The sequence below is a fragment of the Canis lupus genome, chromosome 6 (assembly GCF_048164855.1).
Source record: "Canis lupus baileyi chromosome 6, mCanLup2.hap1, whole genome shotgun sequence".
Lineage (NCBI taxonomy): Eukaryota > Metazoa > Chordata > Mammalia > Carnivora > Canidae > Canis > Canis lupus.
In genome coordinates this window covers 70,845,779-70,867,847 of record NC_132843.1, presented here as the reverse complement: position 1 = coordinate 70,867,847, position 22,069 = coordinate 70,845,779, and the positions used below count along the sequence as shown (strand labels likewise).

General features: G+C 49.4%; 2 protein-coding genes across 5 annotated transcripts in view; one reads left to right on the top strand and one right to left on the bottom strand.

Moving 5' to 3' along the window:
* The window catches only part of PACC1 (proton activated chloride channel 1), a 38,786-nt gene extending 34,660 nt beyond the window's left edge, over positions 1-4,126 (bottom strand). The window contains exons 1-2 of one of the 4 annotated variants that reach the window (XM_072831140.1): positions 3,936-4,083; positions 3,172-3,373 (exon numbers count right to left, since the gene is read on the bottom strand). Coding sequence is in view for 3 of the 4 variants with exons in the window: in XM_072831141.1 (XP_072687242.1) it covers positions 3,936-3,971 (36 nt within the window). In the remaining variant the exon portion in view is untranslated. Of the gene's footprint in view, positions 1-3,171; positions 3,374-3,935 lie in introns of all 4 variants that reach the window. The other 3 variants (XM_072831141.1, XM_072831139.1, XM_072831138.1) reach the window with 3 other exon arrangements.
* A 7,131-nt stretch (positions 4,127-11,257) lies between these two features.
* Positions 11,258-21,907, top strand: NENF (neudesin neurotrophic factor). Its single transcript, XM_072831134.1, has 4 exons — positions 11,258-11,472; positions 19,828-19,888; positions 20,645-20,748; positions 21,597-21,907. Exons 1-4 carry the CDS (start codon positions 11,290-11,292, stop codon positions 21,771-21,773), a joined length of 525 nt encoding a protein of 174 aa, XP_072687235.1. The 5' UTR covers positions 11,258-11,289; the 3' UTR covers positions 21,774-21,907.
* The last annotated feature ends 162 nt before the right edge of the window (positions 21,908-22,069 follow it).

The following is a 22,069-nucleotide window of genomic DNA, read 5'->3' as shown; positions in this document are numbered from 1 at the left end:
GCGTTCCTTGGCCTGTAGATGCATCTCATCTCCAACCTCTGCCTCCATCTTCACACGGAGTCTCTGTGTCTCTGGTCTCCACACGGTCATCTTCTTACAAGGACACCATATTAGATTAGGGCCCACTCTATTCCAGAATGACCTCATATTAACTAATTACATCTGCAATGACCCTATTTCCAAAGAAGGCCATTTTTTGAGGTACTAGGGGTTAGCACTCCCCACATATCTTCTTGGAGGAACATAATTTAACCACAACACTTTCCATGGCTATAGAGCCAGAAGTCAAATCCAAGTTGGTCTAGATCCAAAGCCTATGATCTTAATGGCTTTCCAGAGGAGGAGGAAACACAGCTAAGAGTCTGCTGAGAGAGAGGAGGAAACTGCAGTTGGTAGCAGGGCTCTGCAGGACTCTGGCTCATGTCCACCGACTCAGGCTGCAAATAACAGAGCAAAATGGGGAAGGCAGTCCATTCCAGAGATAGAGCTGATTAACAGCCTGGTGGTAGGCAACTTCAACCTCCCCTCATCAGTGTTTTCACCTGCCAAATGGGGGAAACACCATTGAGAAGGGGGGGGAGGGGAGTGTCTGTGGGTGGCCCAGCAGTCGGGCACCTGCCTTGGGCCCAGGGCGTGATCCTGGAGTCCCGGGATCGAGTCCCACATCAGGCTCCCTGCATAGAGCCTGCTTCTCCCTCTGCCTGTGTCTCTGTCTGTGTGTGTGTGTGTGTGTGTGTGTGTGTGTGTGTGTGTGTGTCTCTCATGAATAAATAAATAAATAAAACATTTAAAAAAAAGAGGATAGAGGGCAAAAAGGATACAATGATAACCAACAATTCTTGCAGCATTGAGGAGGAAGGCAAAGGAGGTCAAGACAAGAAAATAGGGGACCTATCAATGATTGGGAGAGGGGGAAAGGGGATCACTTTCCTAAGCATTTTCTTAGGTTCACAGTGTCAACACTTAACATATCAAAAATTTTTCATTAAAATTAATCTCTGAGAGACTTGGATTAAAATAAAACTCTTATGTATCTACTATATTTCCATCTCTCCCTCTTTTATTTTTTTTAATTTTAGCTTTAAGTAATCTCAATACCGAAAATGGAGCTGGAACTTCTACAACTCTGATATTGGGAGTCACATGATCTACCAACTGAGTCAGCCAGGTGTCTCCATCTTCCTTTCTATGCCTCCACTGCTGCCCCTTAGAATCAAGTAAAACCTCCAATTTAAAGACTTCTAAGTTCACAAGAAAACCAACAAGTGGGAGAGGGCTGGGAGGCTGGGGAAGACGCCATGAGATACAGGCAGTGGGAGCACACCGCAAGAGGTTTCAGGAGCTCTCCAGAACAAATAAAGGATGTCAGTTCTGGGAAGGCCCAGAGTTCTTTGATCCAAGCCTCACCCAGTTTGGCCCAACCCAGTTTCCTTCCTGACTACCTGCAGCCATAATGAGCCCACTCCTTGCCTGCCCCATCCCCAAGGCCAAAATCTCCCTTCAGCAAAGAAACGTTAACTCAGAGCTAGGTCCACTCTCAGAAGGATCCAGGCAAGATAGATGCAGGCCACTCTCTGGGAGGCCTCCTTCTTCTGAAGAAGGCAAGAGACAGGGACTTCAAAACAAGCCCCTGAAGAAGGTAAGGGGGAGGGTCCTTCCAGTGTCTTCCATCTTGGAGTGCCCCCAAATAGAAAGTTGACTCCACCTTTGGCTTTGCCCCTGCAAGCAGGATAACTGCTCATATTTTAATAAGCATTTTGGGAGCCCTGCTAGGGAAGGAGATACTGCAGGTTATGTATGGATGGTGAGCAACGTGGTCCTACAAACCAGGACCCCAAAGCTCCCCAGAAGCAGGAGCTACCCACATCCTGTTAACAAGAGCCATGGTTCACTGAGGGGTCACTCCCCGCCAAGCACTGAGCTAAGCACTTTCCATATACCAACTCACTGGTATATGAGATAAGGACTATCACTATCTTCCTTTGCAAATGAAGAAACCCAAGGCTCAGGAAAGTTAAGTGACCTGACAGATGGCCAGAAGCAGAGCCAGAATAGTAACACAGACTTTCTGACTTCAAAACAGTATTTATCCATTATGCTCTACTTCCTGTAAACCTAAAAACTTTCAGAGGAAAGACACACTTTTTCCTCAGAATTCCCTCACTGTCTAGGGTATAGAATCTAGGAGCCCACAGAATCCACAGCACTGGTTAAAATTCATCTGGTTTCTTTTGGATAAAGGAGACAGTAGGAAAAATACAGAAATTTGTCCCAAAGTCAGATTCCAAACCAGGTCCTATACTAAAAGTTAGCAAGTTTTAGGTAAGTCCCAGCTGCCTTCAATCCCAACTAAGCCATCTGCTTTCTCTAATCCACAGAGTATTATTTACAAAGGGAGGAATGTACATCAATATTGGTCAGTATTGATCAAGATGGCAGGAAGTACAAACGAGCAAGATCTGCAAAATGCTAGTCTGATCTGGGGAGTCAGTCTCCGTGGAGCATGTGGCACTTAAGATCCCTCCCCGAGTAATGGTGGAGGGAGGGGGGAGGGCAGGGATTTTAACCAATGGAGTTTGAGAGCGAGTTAAAGAAATGGTGTGAGAAAGGGGAAAAAGGGACAGGAAAGCAGGTGCACGTTGGTAAACAGTGAGTTTCCAGCATGGTTTGAATATAGGTGGGTGAGATGATAATCCAACATATAGCTCTGAGCTGTGCAGCTCTGAAAGCTGCTAAGAAGTCTGGACTGTTGGGGCAGTGGTTTAGCACCTGCCTTCCGCCCAGGGCATGATCCTGGAGACCCGGAATTGAGTCCCACGTCGGGCTCCCTGCATGGAGCCTGCTTCTCCCTCTGCCTGTGTCTCTGCCTCTCTTTCACTCTCTCTCTCTGTCTCTTATAAAAAAAATAAATAAAATAAAATAAAATAAAAATAAAAATAAAAAAATAAAAAATAAAATAAAATAAAATAAAATAAAATGAAATATAAAAAAGAAGTATGGACTGTTGCAGGTAAATCAAGGCAAGGCCAGCATCAGGGGTCTATTAAAAGGGATGTGGTGGGATCATGGCAGGGCCACAAAACAAACCTGCACAGCATAGAAGACACCAAAGGGAGAGGTGGTAACACACAGCGTCTCTCAGGTGGCCAGAGCAGACATAAGGACACAAACCTGAGGGCCGAAGATGTGGAACTGACCCAACTTGCAAGTGAGGGGACCACCGCGCGGGCCACGGGGGAAGATGATCACCAGAGATGACCAGGGTGTAAGGCCAGACAAGAGGTGGAGAGCAGGTCACTAGTTCCAGAGAGCCAGGAGGTCTGCGGGAAAGCTGGAACCCGTAGCTCAGGACCAACAAGAAAGAGACAAAGAGCTGGAAAAGTGATAGTAAAAGTAGTGGGAGGAGGCGGTTGGGGGCTGGTGAGAAAACCCGAGCACAGCGCGGAGCACCTGGGTGGCGGGGGCGAAGGCACCTTTCCAAAGTCGGGCGGCCCCCAAACAAGCCCTGCTAATTCCCGGCACGTACACCTGCAAGGGGCCACGAGGCCCTGGGCTAGCAGAGGGGCTGATACCCCGGCACGTCCGCTGCAGCCGGGAGCGGGGCGCCGGTGCCTCCACTTGTTGCAAAGCACAGCCGAGGTCAAGGCCGGCGCGCGGCAGCCCGGGCAGCCCGGGCCCGACGCAGCTTTAATCATTCACCTGCCGGTTACGGGTCGCGGCTCCGGGGCCCCGGCTCCATCCCGCGCCCGCGGCATCCGGGGGAGGCTCGGCGTCCCGCCTCCTTCCCGCTGCCGCCCCTCCGCACGCGGGGACCCCCCCCACCGCACGCCTCGGAAAGCGCGCTCGACCCGCCGCGACCCCCCCCCGCCCCGCCCCCGGGACCCGGCTCCCGAGCCCCACGACAAACTTTGCTTCGGCGCCCCATTGCCTTGTACCTCCTGGTAGGATGTGGAAAGCTCCTGCCGGATCATGGCACTGACCCGAGCCGAGGCACCCCGACACCGCTGCGGCCCGGGATAAGCCGCGGGGCGAGCACCGGGACCGCAGCCTCCCAAGCTGCCGGCTCCCCGCGGCGAAACCGGTTCGGAGGTGCGGCCCGGAGACCAGGCGGGGCGGCCCTCCGCGCCTGCGCCTGCGCCTCGCTCCCGCTGGAGCCGCGAAGGACGCCGGGAAATGTAGTTCTGGGCGAGAGGCACAGCTTGAGCCGCCTTTAAGCCGAGGGTATTCTAGAAGGCACGTGCTCTCTCTCCATCTCTCACTTCCTCTGTTTGTTGGAGGAGGAGGGACGGAGGAAATGAGTGGAAGTGCAATAAAGAGGTCAAGTCAGATATGTGGGAGAGCCTAATCTATAACTGCAAGAGGCAGCCTGGTGGTTTATAACCACTAATAAATGTCTGCAGGGCACTTTTTATCTTACAAAGCACTTTCACTCATATTATTCCCTCGATCCTGCAAGGAACTGTGTGAGCCGGACATCTTTCTCCCTGTTTTACAGAAGGGGAAACTGAGGAACCTCGTTTCAGAAAGGATTTGGGAAGGGCAGCAAAGAAGTTTTGGTGGTGGTTGTTTTTGTTTTTGAAATTTATTTTTTTTATTTATTTATGACAGTCACACAGAGAGAGAGAGAGAGAGAGAGAGAGAGAGAGAGAGGCAGAGACACAGGCAGAGGGAGAAGCAGGCTCCATGCGCCGGGAGCCCGACGTAGGATTCGATCCTGGGTCTCCAGGATCGCGCCCCGGGCCAAAGGCAGGCGCCAAACCGCTGCGCCACCCAGGGATCCCCTGTTTTTGTTTTTCTTTTGAAGTGAAGGTTATTTAATCCAGGAATGGACTCTACAGGATCCAAGTGCTTTCCATTATTCCTAGGGCAGACACTTGGAGTCAGGATCCCTCTGTTCTTGGCCAGGCCCCCAGCCTCTCTCCCGCAGGTCTTGTAGTACCCTCCTCTCTTTGCCTAAACCGTGCCTTGCTCACAGGGCCTTAATGAGTCTAAACAGATCATGCAACAAAAACCCAAAGCGCTGTTCCCTGCAGCAGAAGCCTTCTGTCCTGAACGTGGTGGAGAATATGGTGTTTGCCTTGTAGCCCGGTGAATCTGAGGATGGCATCTTCCCGTCCTCCCACTGCCTGAAGGGCTATTCTGTGTGGCCACCCCGGGCTGATTAGTGGTGAGGCAAATAGAGGTTGCTTATGCTTTGGTGAATGCTACTCTGTGTCCTGGCAGCTGCAGCTCTGCAACGCCCTGCATGCAGGCCACTCGGGGCCTCTTCCCTCCTCAGCGGCAACCACAGTAGCACCAACCACATCAAAGCCCCCTGGACCTCCAGATCATTAGCAGTGGGAGGCCTCCCTCCCCTCTTCTGACCACCCTCCCCATCCTGGGTTTCTAGGTCTTGCATCTTTAATGGGACTGTGTATATATTTATAGCCCCTAACATATTGAAGGTGCTCAACAGTGTTCAATTTATGAATGGAACACTTATTCCAGCCATCTAACTGTTGCTTGTAAATACAAATGACAACAAACAACTCATCAAATTCCTAGCTGTATTAATACAAGTTTGGTTGATAGAGTGGGTCACATAATCATAGATTTTTAGAGCTAGAAGGAACCGGAAAAATCTACTTCAGCCCTATCATTCCTTTCTACTCTTTGTTGCTGTGGCCAAACTGGAAAAAGTACAGAGTCCCACCTTTGAAGGAGATACTGGTGCAACAACATTTAACATGGTTTTACAAATACAGCCCTGGACACTGGGATAGAGAAACAAATGGAATACTCTCAGGTCTTCGTCCTTCTGGCTCTTCCATGTCAGAATGGAGAAACCATGAACACATAAATAGAATTTTCTGTATTAGCTTTTCCTAAATCCTTTCCTCCCTTTATTTTATGAGCACATACGCATCAATCAGACTTTCATCCTCTCCACTCCACAGAGATATGCTTGTCAAGGTCACAAATGACCTCAGAGTTGTCAAATCAGATGTCCATTTCCCTATCCTCCTCTTTTCTAATTTTTTTTTAGTATAGTTGTAACACAATGTTACATTATTTTGAGCTGCACAACAGAGTGATTCAACAATTTTATAGGTTGTGCTGTGCTCACCACAAGTGTAGCTACCATCTGTCACCATACAATGCTATTATAATATCATTGATTATATCCCCTATACTGTGCCTTTTATTCCAGTGGCTCATAAGTTCCATAACCACATCTCTCACTCCCCTTCCCCCATTTTGTCCATCCCCTCTAGCAATCATCAGTTTGTTCTATGTATTTATAGGTATGATTCTGCTTTTTCTTTGTTCATTCGTTTTTTTTAACCTCTTTCTTGATCTGCCAGCAGCATTGGCCTCAGCCGCTCCTCAGCTCCCTGTCTCCTTTCCTCCTCTGGCTTCCAGGACCCCAGATGCTCCCACATTGCCTCCTGTCTCACTCACTGCTCTCTCTCCAGGCTCCTTTGCTGTCTCTCCCCATCCACTCAATTCTCCAAGATGTCATTCCCAACCAAGCTAGATCTCTGATCTCCCTTCCACTCACTCCCTAGGGGTTAGTGAAATGGGCTCCTCTCTAGTCTCATGGTTTGAATTACCATCTGTATCCCAAAGATTCTTGTTATGGGTTGAATTGTGTTCTTCAAAAAGATATGTTGAAGTCCTAACCCTTGGTATCTCAGAATGTGACCTCATTTGGAAATAGATTGTTGTAGACATGCTAGATACAATGAGATCATACAAAGTAAGGTGATCCCTTCATCTGTTATGACTCAGGTCTTTACACAAAGATGGAAGATGATAGGAAGATGGACACACAGGGAGAATGCCCTGTTACAGCAGAAGCAGAGATCACAATGATGCGTCTCCCAACCAAGGTGGGTTTAACTATTCACCTGCTGCTTACCGATGAAAACGCATTTTTCACAGAGGGCAGAGACTGGCCCTTGGCTAGGTTTCCACTGAATTTAATTAAGAGGAAGCATTGCTCAGAGATTGGAGGGGGTCAGGACAAGAGAGAAGCCAGGGTTCTTCTTTTCCTGGCTCCCTGTTCCTAGAAGTTTCCCTTCCATGGCTCCAGCCCCTGATGCAAAGGCTTTTTGTGGTTCTAACTGGTGACCCAGGTCCTCAGACTCTAATACTACCACCCTTTCCCTTCTAAGGGTAGGATGGTGTTAACTTTCCTGCTGTTTCTAATCTTCTGGTTACCTCAGGGATTCTTCTCAGCCTCCTTCAGCCCCTGTGCAACCAACTGTCTTATTACAAATCATTCTGTTTGGGACACCTGGGTGGCTCAGTCAGTTAAGCGTCTGCCTCCAGTTCAGGTCGTGATCCTAGGGTCCTGGGATCAAGCCCCACATCGGCTCCCTGCTCACAGGGAGCCTGATTCTTCCCTCTCTTCCCAGCTCGTGCTCTCTCTCTCTCAATAAATATATAAATAAAATATTTATAAAAAAACAAATCATTCTGTTTCTCTTAGAACATTCTGTATTCTCTTTGCAGGTGACTGATTCATTTGGGAAGACGAAACTGGGTTCAAGTAGGAAAGGGCAATCAGAGGAATGCCTAGAAAAATCCAAGGGCATATGTGAGCATGCTATGAAATCCTAGACTTATACTCAGTATCTCAGAGAGGGGAAGCTAGATCTGATCAGTAGAAATTATAGGGAGTATCTTCTGGTTCAAAGAAATTACTAACAAATAGAACTGTAGAGAGAAAGGGCTCAAGCAAAGAAGCAGCACACTATATGGCAGGGACATTATTAAGGAGCATGATGCATCAGGAAGGGGATGATATTCTATTTAAGGGTTTAGAAGGGCTTCTTCTTACCTGAAGATCCTGTGACACAGTGTAACATAGATTCTGCACGCTGCAGCTTACACGGACTTTCACATCCATTACCATTTTTGGTTTCAGCACAATTCCATCAAGGAGGCAGGTTGGTATGTTACTAATACGGAAATTAAGATTCAGAGGGTTTGTGATAGATTCTGTTCAGGTCGCTCTGTACTAGAAGCTCATTCTGTAAATAAGTAAATGTATGAAAATTTGGTAGTCACTGAGGGAAGGTGTAGCCTGATGGTTAAGGGAAGACGCTGGAAGGGGGCCTGGGCTTAATTCTTGGCTCTGCCACCTATCTGCGATCTTTGCACTGTATTTAAGATCTCTGCATTTTAGTTTCATTATCTATAAAAATGAGTGATGATACTAGTGCTTTATGGAGTTAAATCAAAGATTAAATGAGTTAATACTTGTCAAAATGCTGAGCCAGTGCTTGGCACATGGTAAGTCCTTCTTTGCCAGTTCTCCCACCCACAAAATGTTGGCCAGGGCCCAAGAACTCAGTCCTTGGTCCTTTCCACCTTCCTATCCACCTGCATGTCTTTGATGAGCTCATCCATTCTGTGGCTTTAAATACAACCTACATGCTAATGATCCCATGATTTATATCTCTAGCCTGGAACTCTTCCTTCAAATCCAGACTCATATAGCCAACTGTCAATTTGAAACTTCTATTTCAAGATCTATGTGTTCTCATACTGAACAAGGCTGATCTTGCGCTTCTCCCCCCAAACCTCCTCTTCTCACCATCTCTCCTTATCTCAGTAAGCGGCAACTCCACCCTTGTGGTTGCCAAGGCCAAAACCCTCTGGGTCATCCTTGACTCTGCTCTGTCTCTCTGACCCCGTGTCTCCTCTCATTTGTCAGCAAATCCTGCCAGCCACAGCTTCGAAACACATCTGCTGCTCACCACTTCCCTTGCCAGCACTCTGGTGCAAGCCACTATCACCTCTTGCCTGATTACTGGCTTACTGCAGTAGCTCCCTGATTTAGTCTGTTCTCAATACCATAGTCATTCCACTAACATTTTGACTCCTTCCTCTGTTCCAGTCACTAAGGATAAAAGCCAAAATACTTTAAAAATGAGCTGTGAGGTCCCATGAGACCTGCCCCCCATCTCTATTCTCTTTTCCCCTTGATCTCCCAGGCCTCATCTCCCACAACTGTTCCCTCCTACTGTTTCTCCAGTAAGCAGGGCACTGTCCTTCCTCAACATTTTTTTTAATTTTTAAAAAAGATTTTATTTATTTATTCATGAAAGACACAAAGAGAGAGAGAGGGAGGCAGAGACAGAGGTAGAGGGAGAAGCAGGCTCCATGCAGGGAGCCCAATGTGGGACTCGATCCCAGGATCCTGGGATCACAACCCCAGCTGAAGGCAGATGCTCAACCTCTGAGCCACCCAGGCATCCCATTCCTCAACATTTATGCACCTGTCTTTCTCTTTGCAGAGAATGCCCTCCCCCCTTGTTACCTCCCTCACCTCCTCTTATACAAATATCACCTTCTCAGTGGGACCTTCCCTGATCAGCCCGTTTGTTTGTTTGTTTAGTAAGATTTATTTATTTTAGGAGGAGGGAGAAAGAGAGAGAGAGAGAGAGAGAGAGCAAGTGAGCAGGAGCAGGGGGATGGGCAGAGGGAGAGAATCGCAAGAACCAAGCTCCCAAGGGGGGAGGGGAGGCTTTCCCATAACTCATGAGATCATGACCTGAGCTGACTCTGAGTTGGACTCTCAATCCACTGAGCCACCCAGGCAGCCCTGGTCAGCCTATTTAAAATTGCAACCCTCCAATCCTCCCTATCCCTTTGCCCTGCTTTATTTTTCTCCCAGGTATTCATCATCTATTCCAAAATGTGTGTATCTTATTCTTGTCTATTTCACCCACAGAATGTAAACTCATGGAATGTAAGCTCCATGGGGGACGTGGATCCCTTGTTCAGGGAGCTGTTCCCAATGACCTGATACACAGAGGCTCTCAAAAAGTATTTGCTGGGGATCCCCTGGTGGCTCAGCGGTTTAGTGCCTGCCTTCAACCCAGGGCCTGATCCTGGAGTCCCAGGATCGAGTCCTGCATCAGGCTCCCGGCATGGAGCCTGCTTCTCCCGCTGCCTGTGTCTCTGCCTCTCTCCCCCTCTGTGTGTGTGTCTCTCATGAATAAATAAATAAAATCTTTAAAAAAAAGTATTTGCTGAATAAATGAATGAAGGAATCTTTGCACAAATATTAGCACTTCACTTCAGTGCAGTTCTGCGCCATGCCCTACCATTTGCAAAAATCCCATTGGGGATACAACTGGGAAAGAAAAGAAATCAGCCAGAAGTAAAAGGGGATTTTTAAAAAGACTTTTAAGTAAACTCTCCACTCAGTGTGGGATGGAACTTACACCGCCCCCCCATCAAGAGTCTCATGTTCCAGGACTGAGCCAACCCGGTGCACCCCAGAAGTAAGGGAATGAATAAAGCTGGGGTCCTAGGTGATGAAGTTTTGGAATATAATTAGTGAAGTCCGGAGCCGATGACCAGGAAAGAAATTTTGAGATGTCTTTGGTGCAAAATGGTGGTTTTATTAAAGCACAGGATTAGGACCCGTCGGCAGGAAGAGCTGCTGCCCCCGGCCTGTGAGCCTGGCTGATTGTAGACCTGGGAGTTGGGAGGGGTCTGGGGATACAGCGTACTCTCTGAGGAGTTTTGGAAGCAAGGTTCCAGGACCTTGAGGGGCCTAGCTATTGTTGGGAAAAGGTCACTTATTACCGTCTAATAAAACCTGAATCATGAGACTCTTCAGATGTGTATTGGTGGGCCATGTGCTGGGGGGATGATTGCCAGCATGTATCCTGGGGATTTAGAGATAAAGGACATTTCTAAAGGAATTTTTACATGTCAAAGTAGACTTACAGGATCCTGAGGTCGGGCTAAGTTTGCCTTCTGCCCTTAGCAAAGTATGAACATCGAGGCAGTTGAGTCTGTAGAGGAGTGCCCCTCTCCCTGTTTCAAGGACTTGTCCATGTGTTTTGTCCTCAGCTAGTCCTCTGTTCCATCACTGGGTTTATACATAGATCTTCCCAGGTGCCGAATCGCGGGGCTGTGTCGCCCGCGTGTCACCTGCTCAGGAGCTACTGTAACATAGCTCCCTCTCTGGCACAGCTTCCAGCCCGTGACTGGGGAGTCAGAAACCCCGGGCAGGAGAAACCAGGCTCCCCGCCTCCAGCGGCGCGGTCCCGAGGGCGCGGTCCCGAGGGTCCGGGGCGGCGGGGCTGGTGGGCACCGGCCCCGCCTCCCGGCCCCGCGGGCCCCGCCCCCACAAGACCACGCCCCCGGCCCGCCCACCCCGAGGGCCCCCGCTCCAGGTAGCCCCGCCCCTTCCCAGGCCACACGGGCCCCGCCCCTTCCCAGGCCCCGCCCCCGGCGGCCCCGCACCCCCTCCCGGCCACCAGGCCCGGCTCCGCGCGCACCATGGCGGGCCCCGCGCCCCCGCGGCGGTGGCGGTGGCGGCGGCTGGCGGCGCTGGCCCTGCTCCTGGCGCTGGCCCCGGGGCTGCCCGCAGTTGGAGCCGGGCAGGCGCCGCGCCCCGCCGAGCAGGGGCCCCCGGTGCGGCTCTTCACGGAGGAGGAGCTGGCCCGCTACGGCGGCGAGGAGGTGAGGCGGCGGGAGGCGTCGCGGGAGGCGCGGGCCCCGAGCTGGGCGCCAGGCCTGCGGGCTTCCTCTCTCCGGGCCGAAGGCCCCCGCAGCGAGCCCGCACACCCCGCCCCGCGCGGCCCCCTCCCTCCGGCGAACTGCCCCTCCCCCTCCCCCTCCCTTCTCCCCCCTCCCCCTCCTTCCTCCCCCCCCCCCCCGGCGTTGGGCGGGGGTCCGCCCGGGAGCCTCGGAACCTCCGGGGTTTTAAATGCTAGCACCGGCTGGGGGCAGAGCCTCCGCGTCCTCCGCGGGGTGAGTGGCGAGGGAGGGAGAGAGGGAAGTGGGAAGTGGGGCAGGCGCAGGGGCGATCCGGCTTCCTGCCGGGACTCCTCAAACCCACTTCTAGTGCCTGTGCTCTCGGCTGAGCTGGAGCTGGGGGTGGGGGTGAGGGTGGGGGAGAGGAGGTTAGAGGCAGAGACAGCCATCCCCCTCCCCCCAGCACCCCACATCGGTCAGTAGCCTGGGGGTGTCCAGGAAACTCCTCACCCCGCGTCCATTTGGGCTGCTGGGGTCCGTGTGATGCCCAAGAAGAGCGGGAATGAGATGCTGCACGGGGGGGCAGGGCCATAGCGGGCTGATGTGGGAAGAGAGGAGAGCAGTTTGGTGGGGAAACCACCCTACCGTAGTAGCATGTCGGACGTCCTGCCTTTACACACGAGGAAACTGAGGCATGCCACCAGTTAGTGGTAGAACGACAAAGAGACCCAGTGTTGTCTTGTTAAAACCCTCCAGCCTGGGCTCCCTCACCGTAAGTTGGCTAGCCCTTCGATAGACTGGGTTCGCAAGGGGGGAGGGGTTCCCAAGGGGGGGGGGTGCGGTCAGAAACTTGGCCCTTAGGCAGGGATGGCTAGTTTGAATATCTCTGTAAAGAGATGTTGTTTAGAAGCCTGAGTGGAAGAGAACATAGAGGGAGGGGACCGGGATGTGACTAGATGTTAAGGGACACATATCTCAGGGCAGCAGGGAAGCAGATAATAGGGGATCCAGGAATCTGTGCTGAAAGGAGTTAACAGGCCTACTCTCCTTAGAAAGGCCTGCTGGCAAGAGCGGCTGTTGGCTGATGTCTGGAATTCCAGGGTGTTCCACACTTCCGTAATGGAGGAGGGTGGCTCAATCTGGGCTCTTTATACAGTGTATTTATGTTGAACACTGCTAAGCAGAGAGGGCCTGCGTGGCCAGCTGCCAGTAAAAACCTTGGGCTCTGAGTCTCTAATGGGTTTCCCTGGGTGGAAACATCGCACACGTGTTGCTGTGTTGTGTTGCTGGTGGAAGAGTGTGCTGTGTGTGACCCCTCCTGGGAAAGACCGAGCATAAGGAAATCCGCCCATGGATTCCTTTAGATTCTGCCCGTGTCCTTTTATGATCTGGCTGTGTATCCTTCTCTAGGGGTGTAATAAATCTGAGCTGGAAGTACAACCGGATGCTGAGTTCTGTGAGTCCTTCTAGTAAATCTTCAAACATGGGGGCGAACTTGGAGGACCCCCCTCCCCTCCAGAACCCAAGAGAAGAGAGAGTTCAGGGTCGAGGATACTTGCCGCAACAGCTCCAGGGACTGCAGGGTGAGGATGGAGAAAAGATTTTTGGCTTTTTTATGCTGACATTATTGATTGATACTTAACTAAGGGAAGGGGAAAGGGAAGCTTGAGATGGAAACAAGTTAAGGAGAGAATTGTTTTGGGTGTCTATAGGCAGAGAGAGGAAAAGTCAGGTAGGAGAGTTGAGTGCAGTTGAGTAGAGCGTGCTGTGCTCTGATCCACCCTAGATGGTTCTGGTTTATGCCTGTTGCCTGGGAAGAATTACTAATAGCACCCCCCTTTACTCTCAGAAGTGTGACTGTCTGTATAATACATGATACGGTATCCTTGTTAGAGCCTTACACCTTTGGATCATGCCGGGCTATGAGTCCCTGTTCGACCATGTGACTTTGGGCAAATTACTGAAGCTCTTGGCATCACATTTTTCCCCACATCTGTAAGATGCTTTTATTAGTCAGAAGTCCACCAGAAATGGAACCTATATTTGCATTATTGCAAGGAATTGGCTTATCTAATCATGGGTGCTGGCCAGACAAGTCTGAAATCCTTTGAGCAGGCCAGAAACCCCTGGGCAGTAGCTGATGCCCCAGCCCACTGATGGAATTTCATCTTCTATAGGGAAACCTGTAGAATTCTGTTCTTAAGGCCCTTCAACTGATGCAGTTAGGCCCACCCAAGATTATTCAAGATAATCTCCGTTGTGTAAAGTCAACTGATTGTAGACTACAGAGTATCTTCATAGCAACACCCAGATACTGTAGTTATTCAGAGTTGGCACATCAAATTGACCATCATAATGGCTATCATAAGAGTTCCTACTCTATATAGGGGTTGATTGAGGATTAAATGAGATAGTGAGGGACTCCTGAGTGGCTCAGCGGTTTAGCGCCTGCCTTTGGCTCAGGGCGTGATCCCGGAGTGCCCGGATCGAGTTCCACATCAGGCTTCCTGAATGGAGCCTGCTTCTCCTTCTGCCTGTGTCTTTGCCTCTCTCTCTGTGTCTCTTGCGAATAAATAAGTAAAATATTTTAAAAAAGAAAAAACGAGATGGTGATATACAAACTGTAGGATAGGCCTGCAGTAATCTTAGCGTAGTAAGTTAATAAATCTTAGCTGCTATTTTTATTAGCTTATTATTAAAGTTATAAGCAAGAGGCAGTATAACAGGTCCATAATCATTTTATGCAGTTCAAAAATCAAATAAGCTCTGAAACAAGTAGGATTTGTCTTTTTCTTTGAAGATTTTATTTTTTAAGTAATCTCTGCACCCAACATGGGGCTTGAACGTACAACCCCAAGATCAAGAGTCACAGGCTCTCCCAACTGAGGTAGCCAGGTGCCCCAGAAGAGTTGTTTTTGTTTTTTAATAAATCATTTAATAGCAAAACCCTGTCTGATCTTAACTCCTTTGGTGATAGAACCTTGCCAGAACTGACTCGAGTCTACTTATCATCTTTACATATTATACTTAGAGTGAATATTCATGTTCATTCTTTACTGTGGCAATATTAATATAGTTGATTTGGGGTGCTGCCTGAGACCTCCATAGGGAAGATGAGGTGACTTTGAGGATTCTCTTTGGTTCAGAGGGGATGTCATCTTCCACATTCCTAGTGCAACATGATTTTTACCATCAGAAAAATGTATTTTCTGCCTTAATTGCATTGGAGGCTATCAAGGGCAGAGAGGGTCACCCCGCCTGCCCCCACACCCACCTGACTTCTGGGCCTGGCACAGATGTATGTATTTAACTCATATAGCACTAACTCTGTCAGGCACTATCCTAACCACTTTATTTTTTATTTAAGATTTATTTATTTATTTATGATAGCAGAGAGAGAGAGGCAGAGACACAGGAGGAGGGCGAAGCAGACTCCATGCCGGGAGCCCGATGTGGGACTTGATCCCGGGACTCCAGGATCGCGCCCTGGGCCAAAGGCAAGCGCTAAACTGCTGAGCCACCCAGGGATCCCCTCCTAACCACTTTAAAGCACCAACTCATTTAATGATGACCACAGGCCCATGGGGTAGGTGTTATTATCTCATTTTTCAGAGGTGAAGGAGGCAAGGGGAGGTTAAGTAACTTGCCCAAGGTTACACAGCAAGTGAGTTATAGAGGTGAACCAGGCGCTGCTCCCTCTGGCTTGTACAAGGGAAATGAACTACCAAGAGCCCCTCCCCCTCCATGGCTTCAGGCAATGACCTGATCCAGGGGGATAGTGGTTCTAGAAGAAGGTATCATATCAGAGTGCAAGCGTGACCAGAAATGTAGTTTAGCATCTGGATATCTTCAGTGTGATGCTGGGCCCTGAGTTGCCAAGGCCCCCTCGGCTTCACGGTTATTCCTCATAGATAGACGTTGTCTGTGCTCAGCACCGGCTCTCCTGGGAAATCTGTGCTAAGGTGGGGAGGCGGACAGGGTGACATTTGTTTTCTGCTTTTCTAAAACTTAGTGATAGTGAAGAGCAAGACTGTGCTTCCTCCAAAAGGATCGTTCTGGACAAAGATTATATAGGCAGTGAAGGCTGTGGGATGGAGGCTGGTGAATAAAGAGGTGAAACCACCATCTCTAATCGTACAATCAAGTGATGGCTTGTGACGTTTGACCTGTGTTATGTAATACATTCTCCATCCTCCCCCTCGTCCACACACAGACACACATACACAACAAAAGTTCCAGAAGACAATGCCTATTCTTTCTTTCTATGTGTGATGCACTTCGACGTTTTCTATTTTCTGTTCTATTTTAAACTTTTCTTTTTCTGCTTCATTACACAAAACTTGGTTAATAAATCACTAAATTAATCCCGTGATCCACTAATAGGTTACCGATGCCAACTGTAGTCAGAAACTAACCCGGCCTCAGATCCTCAGAGGGCCCCATTATTTCTGCAGAAGAAAATATCCACAGCGGTTTCGCTCTTTACCAGCGAGGCCCTTTGGCTCTGTCCCCAGGCCCTGGTGCAGGGTCTGAGGCTCAGGGGCCCACCTTCCTGCCTGCACCCAGGCTCCTGGCCTCTCCCTCCCAGCTGTGGGAGAGTCCCTCTTTCCTCTGCCCTGCTGCTTTCATATGCCCTTCCATGTAGTTCCCATGGCATGCTACTGGCCCTGCTTGACTCTAAGCAGGGAGGAAGGCCAGGTGGTGAGGCGAGCCCAAGACCCAGAGGAGAGAAAGGCCAGGTCTCATTCATGCAGGTGGTTCCCTGATTCCCCCTGGGTGCCTCTGACCCACCCCGTGTCTCACCTGGTGGTCCTGAATCTCGTGGATGAGTTTTCCAGGCCACCCTCACCCTCCTGGTCCCAGGCAAGTGTGTTGTCCTCGTGCTGTGTGCCCTCTGGTGGAGCAGGCCAGAGAGTGGAATGAGCTTGGGTTCCAAGGCTCCAGGTTCCAGAGACTGTTCTAATTCCCTCTGTGACTCTGGGCAGGTCTCCTAATTTCCTGGCCTGGAGAGCTGCAGCTGTAACATGAAGGTGTTGGATAGATTATCTTCAAGGCCCTTTCAGTTTTAAAATTCCTCTAGAAGCCTTATTTGTCCCTTGGGAATTGCATTTTTTTTTCTCTCTATCTTTCCTTTGGGAAGATCTCCAGTCATCTTCCACTTGGTTATCTGATTCCTCTTTGATCTTATAACTTTCAAAATCTGGAGCAGGATCCAGGGAACTAACATTTATTTCCCCAAACTGCGACGTGCTTCATATCTCTTGCCTTGGTTAATCCTGACAATAGCCTGGTGGATACTTTCATTATCGTCCTTGTTACAGAGGAGAAAACTGAGGCACAGAGAGGGTAAGTCATTTGCCCAAGGCATCGCAGCTTATGAGTGGTGGCTCAAACCCAGGCCTGTTTGACTTGAACACTTGTGCTTGGAGTCACCACTACTCCCTTGGGCTCTTGGAAAAAGGCAGACCCTCTGTGCAGACAAAAACCGAAGCATCCTTCCAGGTGGATGAGAAGGTGGGGGGCTAGGGTGTGAAGCTGGTGATGAGCATGTGTGCCTCTGTCGTGTCTCTGTGGACATTTCTGTTTCGGAGTCTGCATTTATGCTCCCAAGGCTTCTACTCACCTTCTACCTTCTCAGTTGCCACCCCCGGGGCCTGGAAACCATGCCTGCTGCTCTGCTGCCCGCGGACACCCAGCTCCACAGGCCAGGAACTACCCCCACGCCCACCCCCAGCACACTTGAGGTTTTGATAAAGCCATTCCTCTCTGGAATGTCGGTAACAACATTCCTGTCTACCCCTTTGCAGGGACTTCCTTTTAGCACTTAGACCTTCAAAGTATGGTTTCATGGGGAGATAAGCAATGTAACTGTTGGAGAAATTGAGGGTGTGAGTGATAAGATGCACGCGTTTATATTTTATACGTAGGTGAATGTCATGTTTATATGCCTTTTTGCACGCAAAAAAGGAATAACCTATCAAAGGAAAAGCAACAGAATGAGAAATATGACAAAATGCCATGGGTAAAATTATAACTTAATATATGTTTTAAATTGAAATGATATATAACCCCACTTGATAAGCAACTGAAATCAAGATATAGATAATCACAGTGAAAGAAAGGCCGTAAAGAATAATGCAGGCTGCTGGCTGGTGATTTTAAAAGGCCTTTTACAATAACCCTTACTGGGGCGCCTGGCTGGCTCAGTATGTAGAGCACGAAACTCTTGAACTCGGGGCTGTGCGTTTGAGCCCCACATTGAGTGTGGAGATTACTTAAAAATAAAATCATTAAAAAAAAAAAAACGATTAAAAGGAACACCTGGGTGGCTCAGTGGTTGAGCATCTGCTGTTGGCTCAGGTCATGATCCCGGGGTCTTGGGATTGAGTTTCACATCGGGCTCCCCGCAGGGAGCCTGCTTCTCCCTCTGCCTGTGTCTCTACCTCTCTCTCTGTGTGTCTCATGAATAAATAAAATCATTAAAAATAATAATAATTTTAAAATAAAAAAAATAACTCTTAGTTGAAGTGGAGCAACCGTCCACCAAGCAGCAGAAGTTCTGAGGACTACATGTCTGAGCTAATAGGGACTATGATAACCAGCCATTTACTGAGCTCCTGTGCTGAGCCTACCGTGTGTGCACGTACACTGTTCCCTTCAGCGTTCCTGCAAGGCCAGTGGGTGTTAACCGTATATAACGGTTAGAGAAACTGAGGCCTGCAAAGTTATGTGACAGTGAGATGTGTTTCCTTGGCCACGTTGCTTACCTCTCTGAGCCCCAGCTCCTCTCGGTTAAATGAGGTCATGAAAATACTTGGCTTTAAGCTCCATGGAGGGTGAGAGCCTAAAGGCCCCTCCCAGAGAAGACCAAGCCATGTGCTCTTGGAGATCCAGAGATTCCTGAACCCCTGGCTGCAATGCCCCCCTTCACCCCAGTCTAAGAGCCGACTGGTCGGTGACCCTGGACCTCCAGGGGGGCCAAGACAAAGGAAACCTGGGCTTGTCTGTCTAAGAACTGTGCCAGTCGCCCCAGCCCCCAGTCCACCTGGATAGAATCCAGAAAATTCTTGCTGTTTTTGTGTAATTCTCTTTGGTCAGGGATGGGGGGTGGGGGTAGGAATCTAAAGATAACATTTTATACCTACAGATATAGCAAAAAATACAGTATAAGATTCACTTAGTCTTTTGGGGAAACAGCATTGCTTGTGTGTTTCTGGCACTATAAATGGTTTTTTGAAGGAAAAACTGGTTAAATTTTTAACAAAAGTGATTACATCATTCATATACTTTGGTCCAGGAATTCCATATATCCCACGCTGCAAGGAAATAACTCACCAAATTATAAAGTAGCTTATAGAAAGATATTCATAATCCTTCCATATATTTATAATTTTAAGGAATTGGAAAGAACACAAATACCCAAAATAGAAGAATAGCTAAACCAACAGGTACACAGTATGGCTAATATAAGAGACTGCTGTTTCAGTGACAACCATTTTGGTTATTTCAATACATGGGAATGTTTATATGAAGCAATATTGCCTGTAAGAGGCAAGATATAAAATTGATCATTTAGGGGCACCCGGGAGGCTCGGCCAGTTAAGCATCTGCCTTGAGCTCAGGGATGGAGCCCAGAGTGGGGCTCCTGCTCAGTGGGGAGCCTGCTTCTCCCTCGCCCTCTGCTCCTCCCCCTGCTTATGCACTCACTCTTTCTCTCTGTCAAGTAAATAAAATTTTTTTTAAAGATTGTGTTTATTTATTCATGAGAGACACACAGAGAGGGGCAGAGACACAGGCAGAGGGAGAAGCAGGCTCCATGCAGGGAGCCTGAGGTGGGACTCGATCCCAGGACCCCAGGATCACGACCTGAGCTGAAGGCAGATGCTCAACCGCTGAGCCACCCAGCCATCCCATAAATAAATCTTATTAAAAAATAAAATAAAATTGATCGTTTATAGTGATTGCTGCATGTAGGTGCATTGACAAGGATAAAAGGAAATTTAGGCTGATTTAGAGAATTAATCATTTTACATCCTTTGAATTTTTATCTGTGCAGAGTTACTTCAGTCCCTGGGTTGTTCCCTCCCCGCCCCCAATGGTATTGCCATGCCCTTTGTCAGGATACTTTATCACCTTTCCAAAGTTTGTGGGTGGACATGACATTGGGCAGGTAGGGGCAAGCTCCTAAGAGTGACCAGCTTGCTGAGGACCCGCTCAGGCTGCTTTGTACCTTCAGCCACTGCCGTGTGCACAGCCTGTGGTGGGAAGAGATGCTACTAACTTGGGCTAGAGGAGCAAAGCTCTTGGGCTCCCCCTAACAGCTTCTCCCCTGCTTCCCAGGAGGACCAGCCCATCTACATGGCTGTGAAAGGAGTGGTGTTTGATGTCACCTCTGGAAAGGGTAAGTGGCTCGGCTTTACGAATGCTTACTTCTGGGGAGCTCTGCAGCCAGAGTGGGCACTGGATGCGTGCAGAAAAGGAGGGAACGCTGGCCAGGTCCTTTACCCTCAGACTGAGTTAACAGTCTTTGTCAGTGTTGTACTACCACAGTTTTTCTAATAATGCCATGCCCCTGCTCAAGAACCTTCCATGGCTCCCCACTGCCTAATGGCATCAATTTCAAATTTACCACGGTTGAAGCAGTGAGAGGAAATGTGTTGCTTTGCAAGGCTCTGGGGTCATAGAACATGATGGAACATATTCATGCCATTCTATGGTTTCTCCAGTGGTGACGACAGATGATATTGTGGAGGTAGTTTTGTTGCGGTTCATTGTTTAGCTGATACCAAACAAAAGGTGTTGAACGGAAGTAGACTTGGCTTCCACGAACGTTTAAGAAGACTGAACTCTCTTCTTGTTTGCATTTTAAATATTTTTAAGAGATTATTTTCATTCTGTATATATATGCATTTTTTAAATCACCTTCAGTCCAGCATGGGTGACTTAACTCCATATTCTGAGTTAGTGGAATCCAGACAATGGCAAAGGGTGGCTTATTGGGCTTCACATCTTCACTGCTTCCCCTCTCCTTGGGCTTGGAGGCTTTTTCAGTATTGGATTGGATCTGAGAAGCCCCCGTCTCTCTGCCCTGTACAGACTCCTGCCTATTTCGCACGCACATCTAGACTCATGTCTTCTTCCTTCTCCTTCGCTGCAGAGTTTTATGGACGAGGAGCCCCCTATAATGCCTTGACTGGGAAGGACTCCACCAGAGGGGTGGCCAAGATGTCCCTGGATCCTGCAGACCTCACCCATGACACTGTGAGCCACATTATGAGCTTCTGTTAAAATGTCCCACCCCCTTGGCCATGGCCTTTTTGACCCCTAGGCAATAGCAAAGCTTCCTAATTAGCATATTGACATTCCAGTCCTACTCAGGACCCTTCCATGGTCAAGTCTCCAGACTCTTGTGAACTGGTGATCACACTCAGTGATCTTCACAGTTTGGCTCCAGCCTGCCTTGGCAGCCCCATCCCACTTGCAGTCTGCACCCGGCACCCCCAGCCTCTTGTAGGTTTGCTGGTTGGGTCTCGGATAACCCACTCCCCAGGCCACTGAGCGTGAGCAGGGTTGAGAAGCAGAGTATCCCCTCTGTTCATATTTCTTGTGAAGGAGAAAACAGCATTGGCAAAAGCCATTTCAGGGCCTCAGTAATTCTAGCAGAGGGGCCAGCATTCACGCTGACTGTGCTCAGATGAGTCAAACTCCTAAACCACAGCATTACAGAAACATTTAGAAGTCAAGGAGCGGGGAAGGTCGCATGCATCTGTACTGGGAGGGGGGCAGAGAGCCGTTAAAAGGAGGTGGGTGCAGACTGCACAGAGTGTACCCCACCCTGCCCCAGGCCTGGTGTTGGTTGGAGTCTTGAATTCCTCCATCAGTCAAACGGCAAGCCCTGATGAGGCCAGGCCTGCCCCTGGCACCACCACCCTACCCACAGACACTCTTGAAAAGTCAGTTGATTAGCTGAGATACTTTTTGGCTGGCGTTAGGGGCGTGCGGGGAGGTGGGTGGGGTGGTGAGGGTCCAGTGCGAGGCACGACTGGCTCATCCCACCCCCCCGCCCCATGTTGCTTGGGCTTCCACACCGCCCCCCCCCCCCACCCAAGACGGGCCTGACAGCCGAGGAGCTGAAATCCCTGGATGACGTCTTCAACAAAGTGTACAAAGCCAAGTACCCCATTGTGGGCTACACAGCCCGGAGGATTCTCAACGAGGACGGCAGCCCCAACCTGGACTTCCAGCCTGAAGACCAGCCCCATTTTGACACAAAAGATGAGTTTTGATGTTCTATCTGCAGAAGCCTGTTCCTGATATGTGGGGGTGCGGGCAGGGAGACCTCATGTGCCAAATCTGCAAAACAGGCCACCTGAGCCTCTGGGCTCCCCGGACCTGAATAAAGCCGATGTTGAACCCGGGACACCGAATGCCTGTTCTTGAGCTTGGCTGAGGGTTCTGTCCCCGTGGCATCCTCCCCACACACTGGCCAGGTGGGGAAGGATGGCCGAAGCGGGGAGCCCTCTAGTGTCACCACTGGCTATCTGGGCAGTGGAGTTACGTGGGATTTACTTTTTCTTTAGAT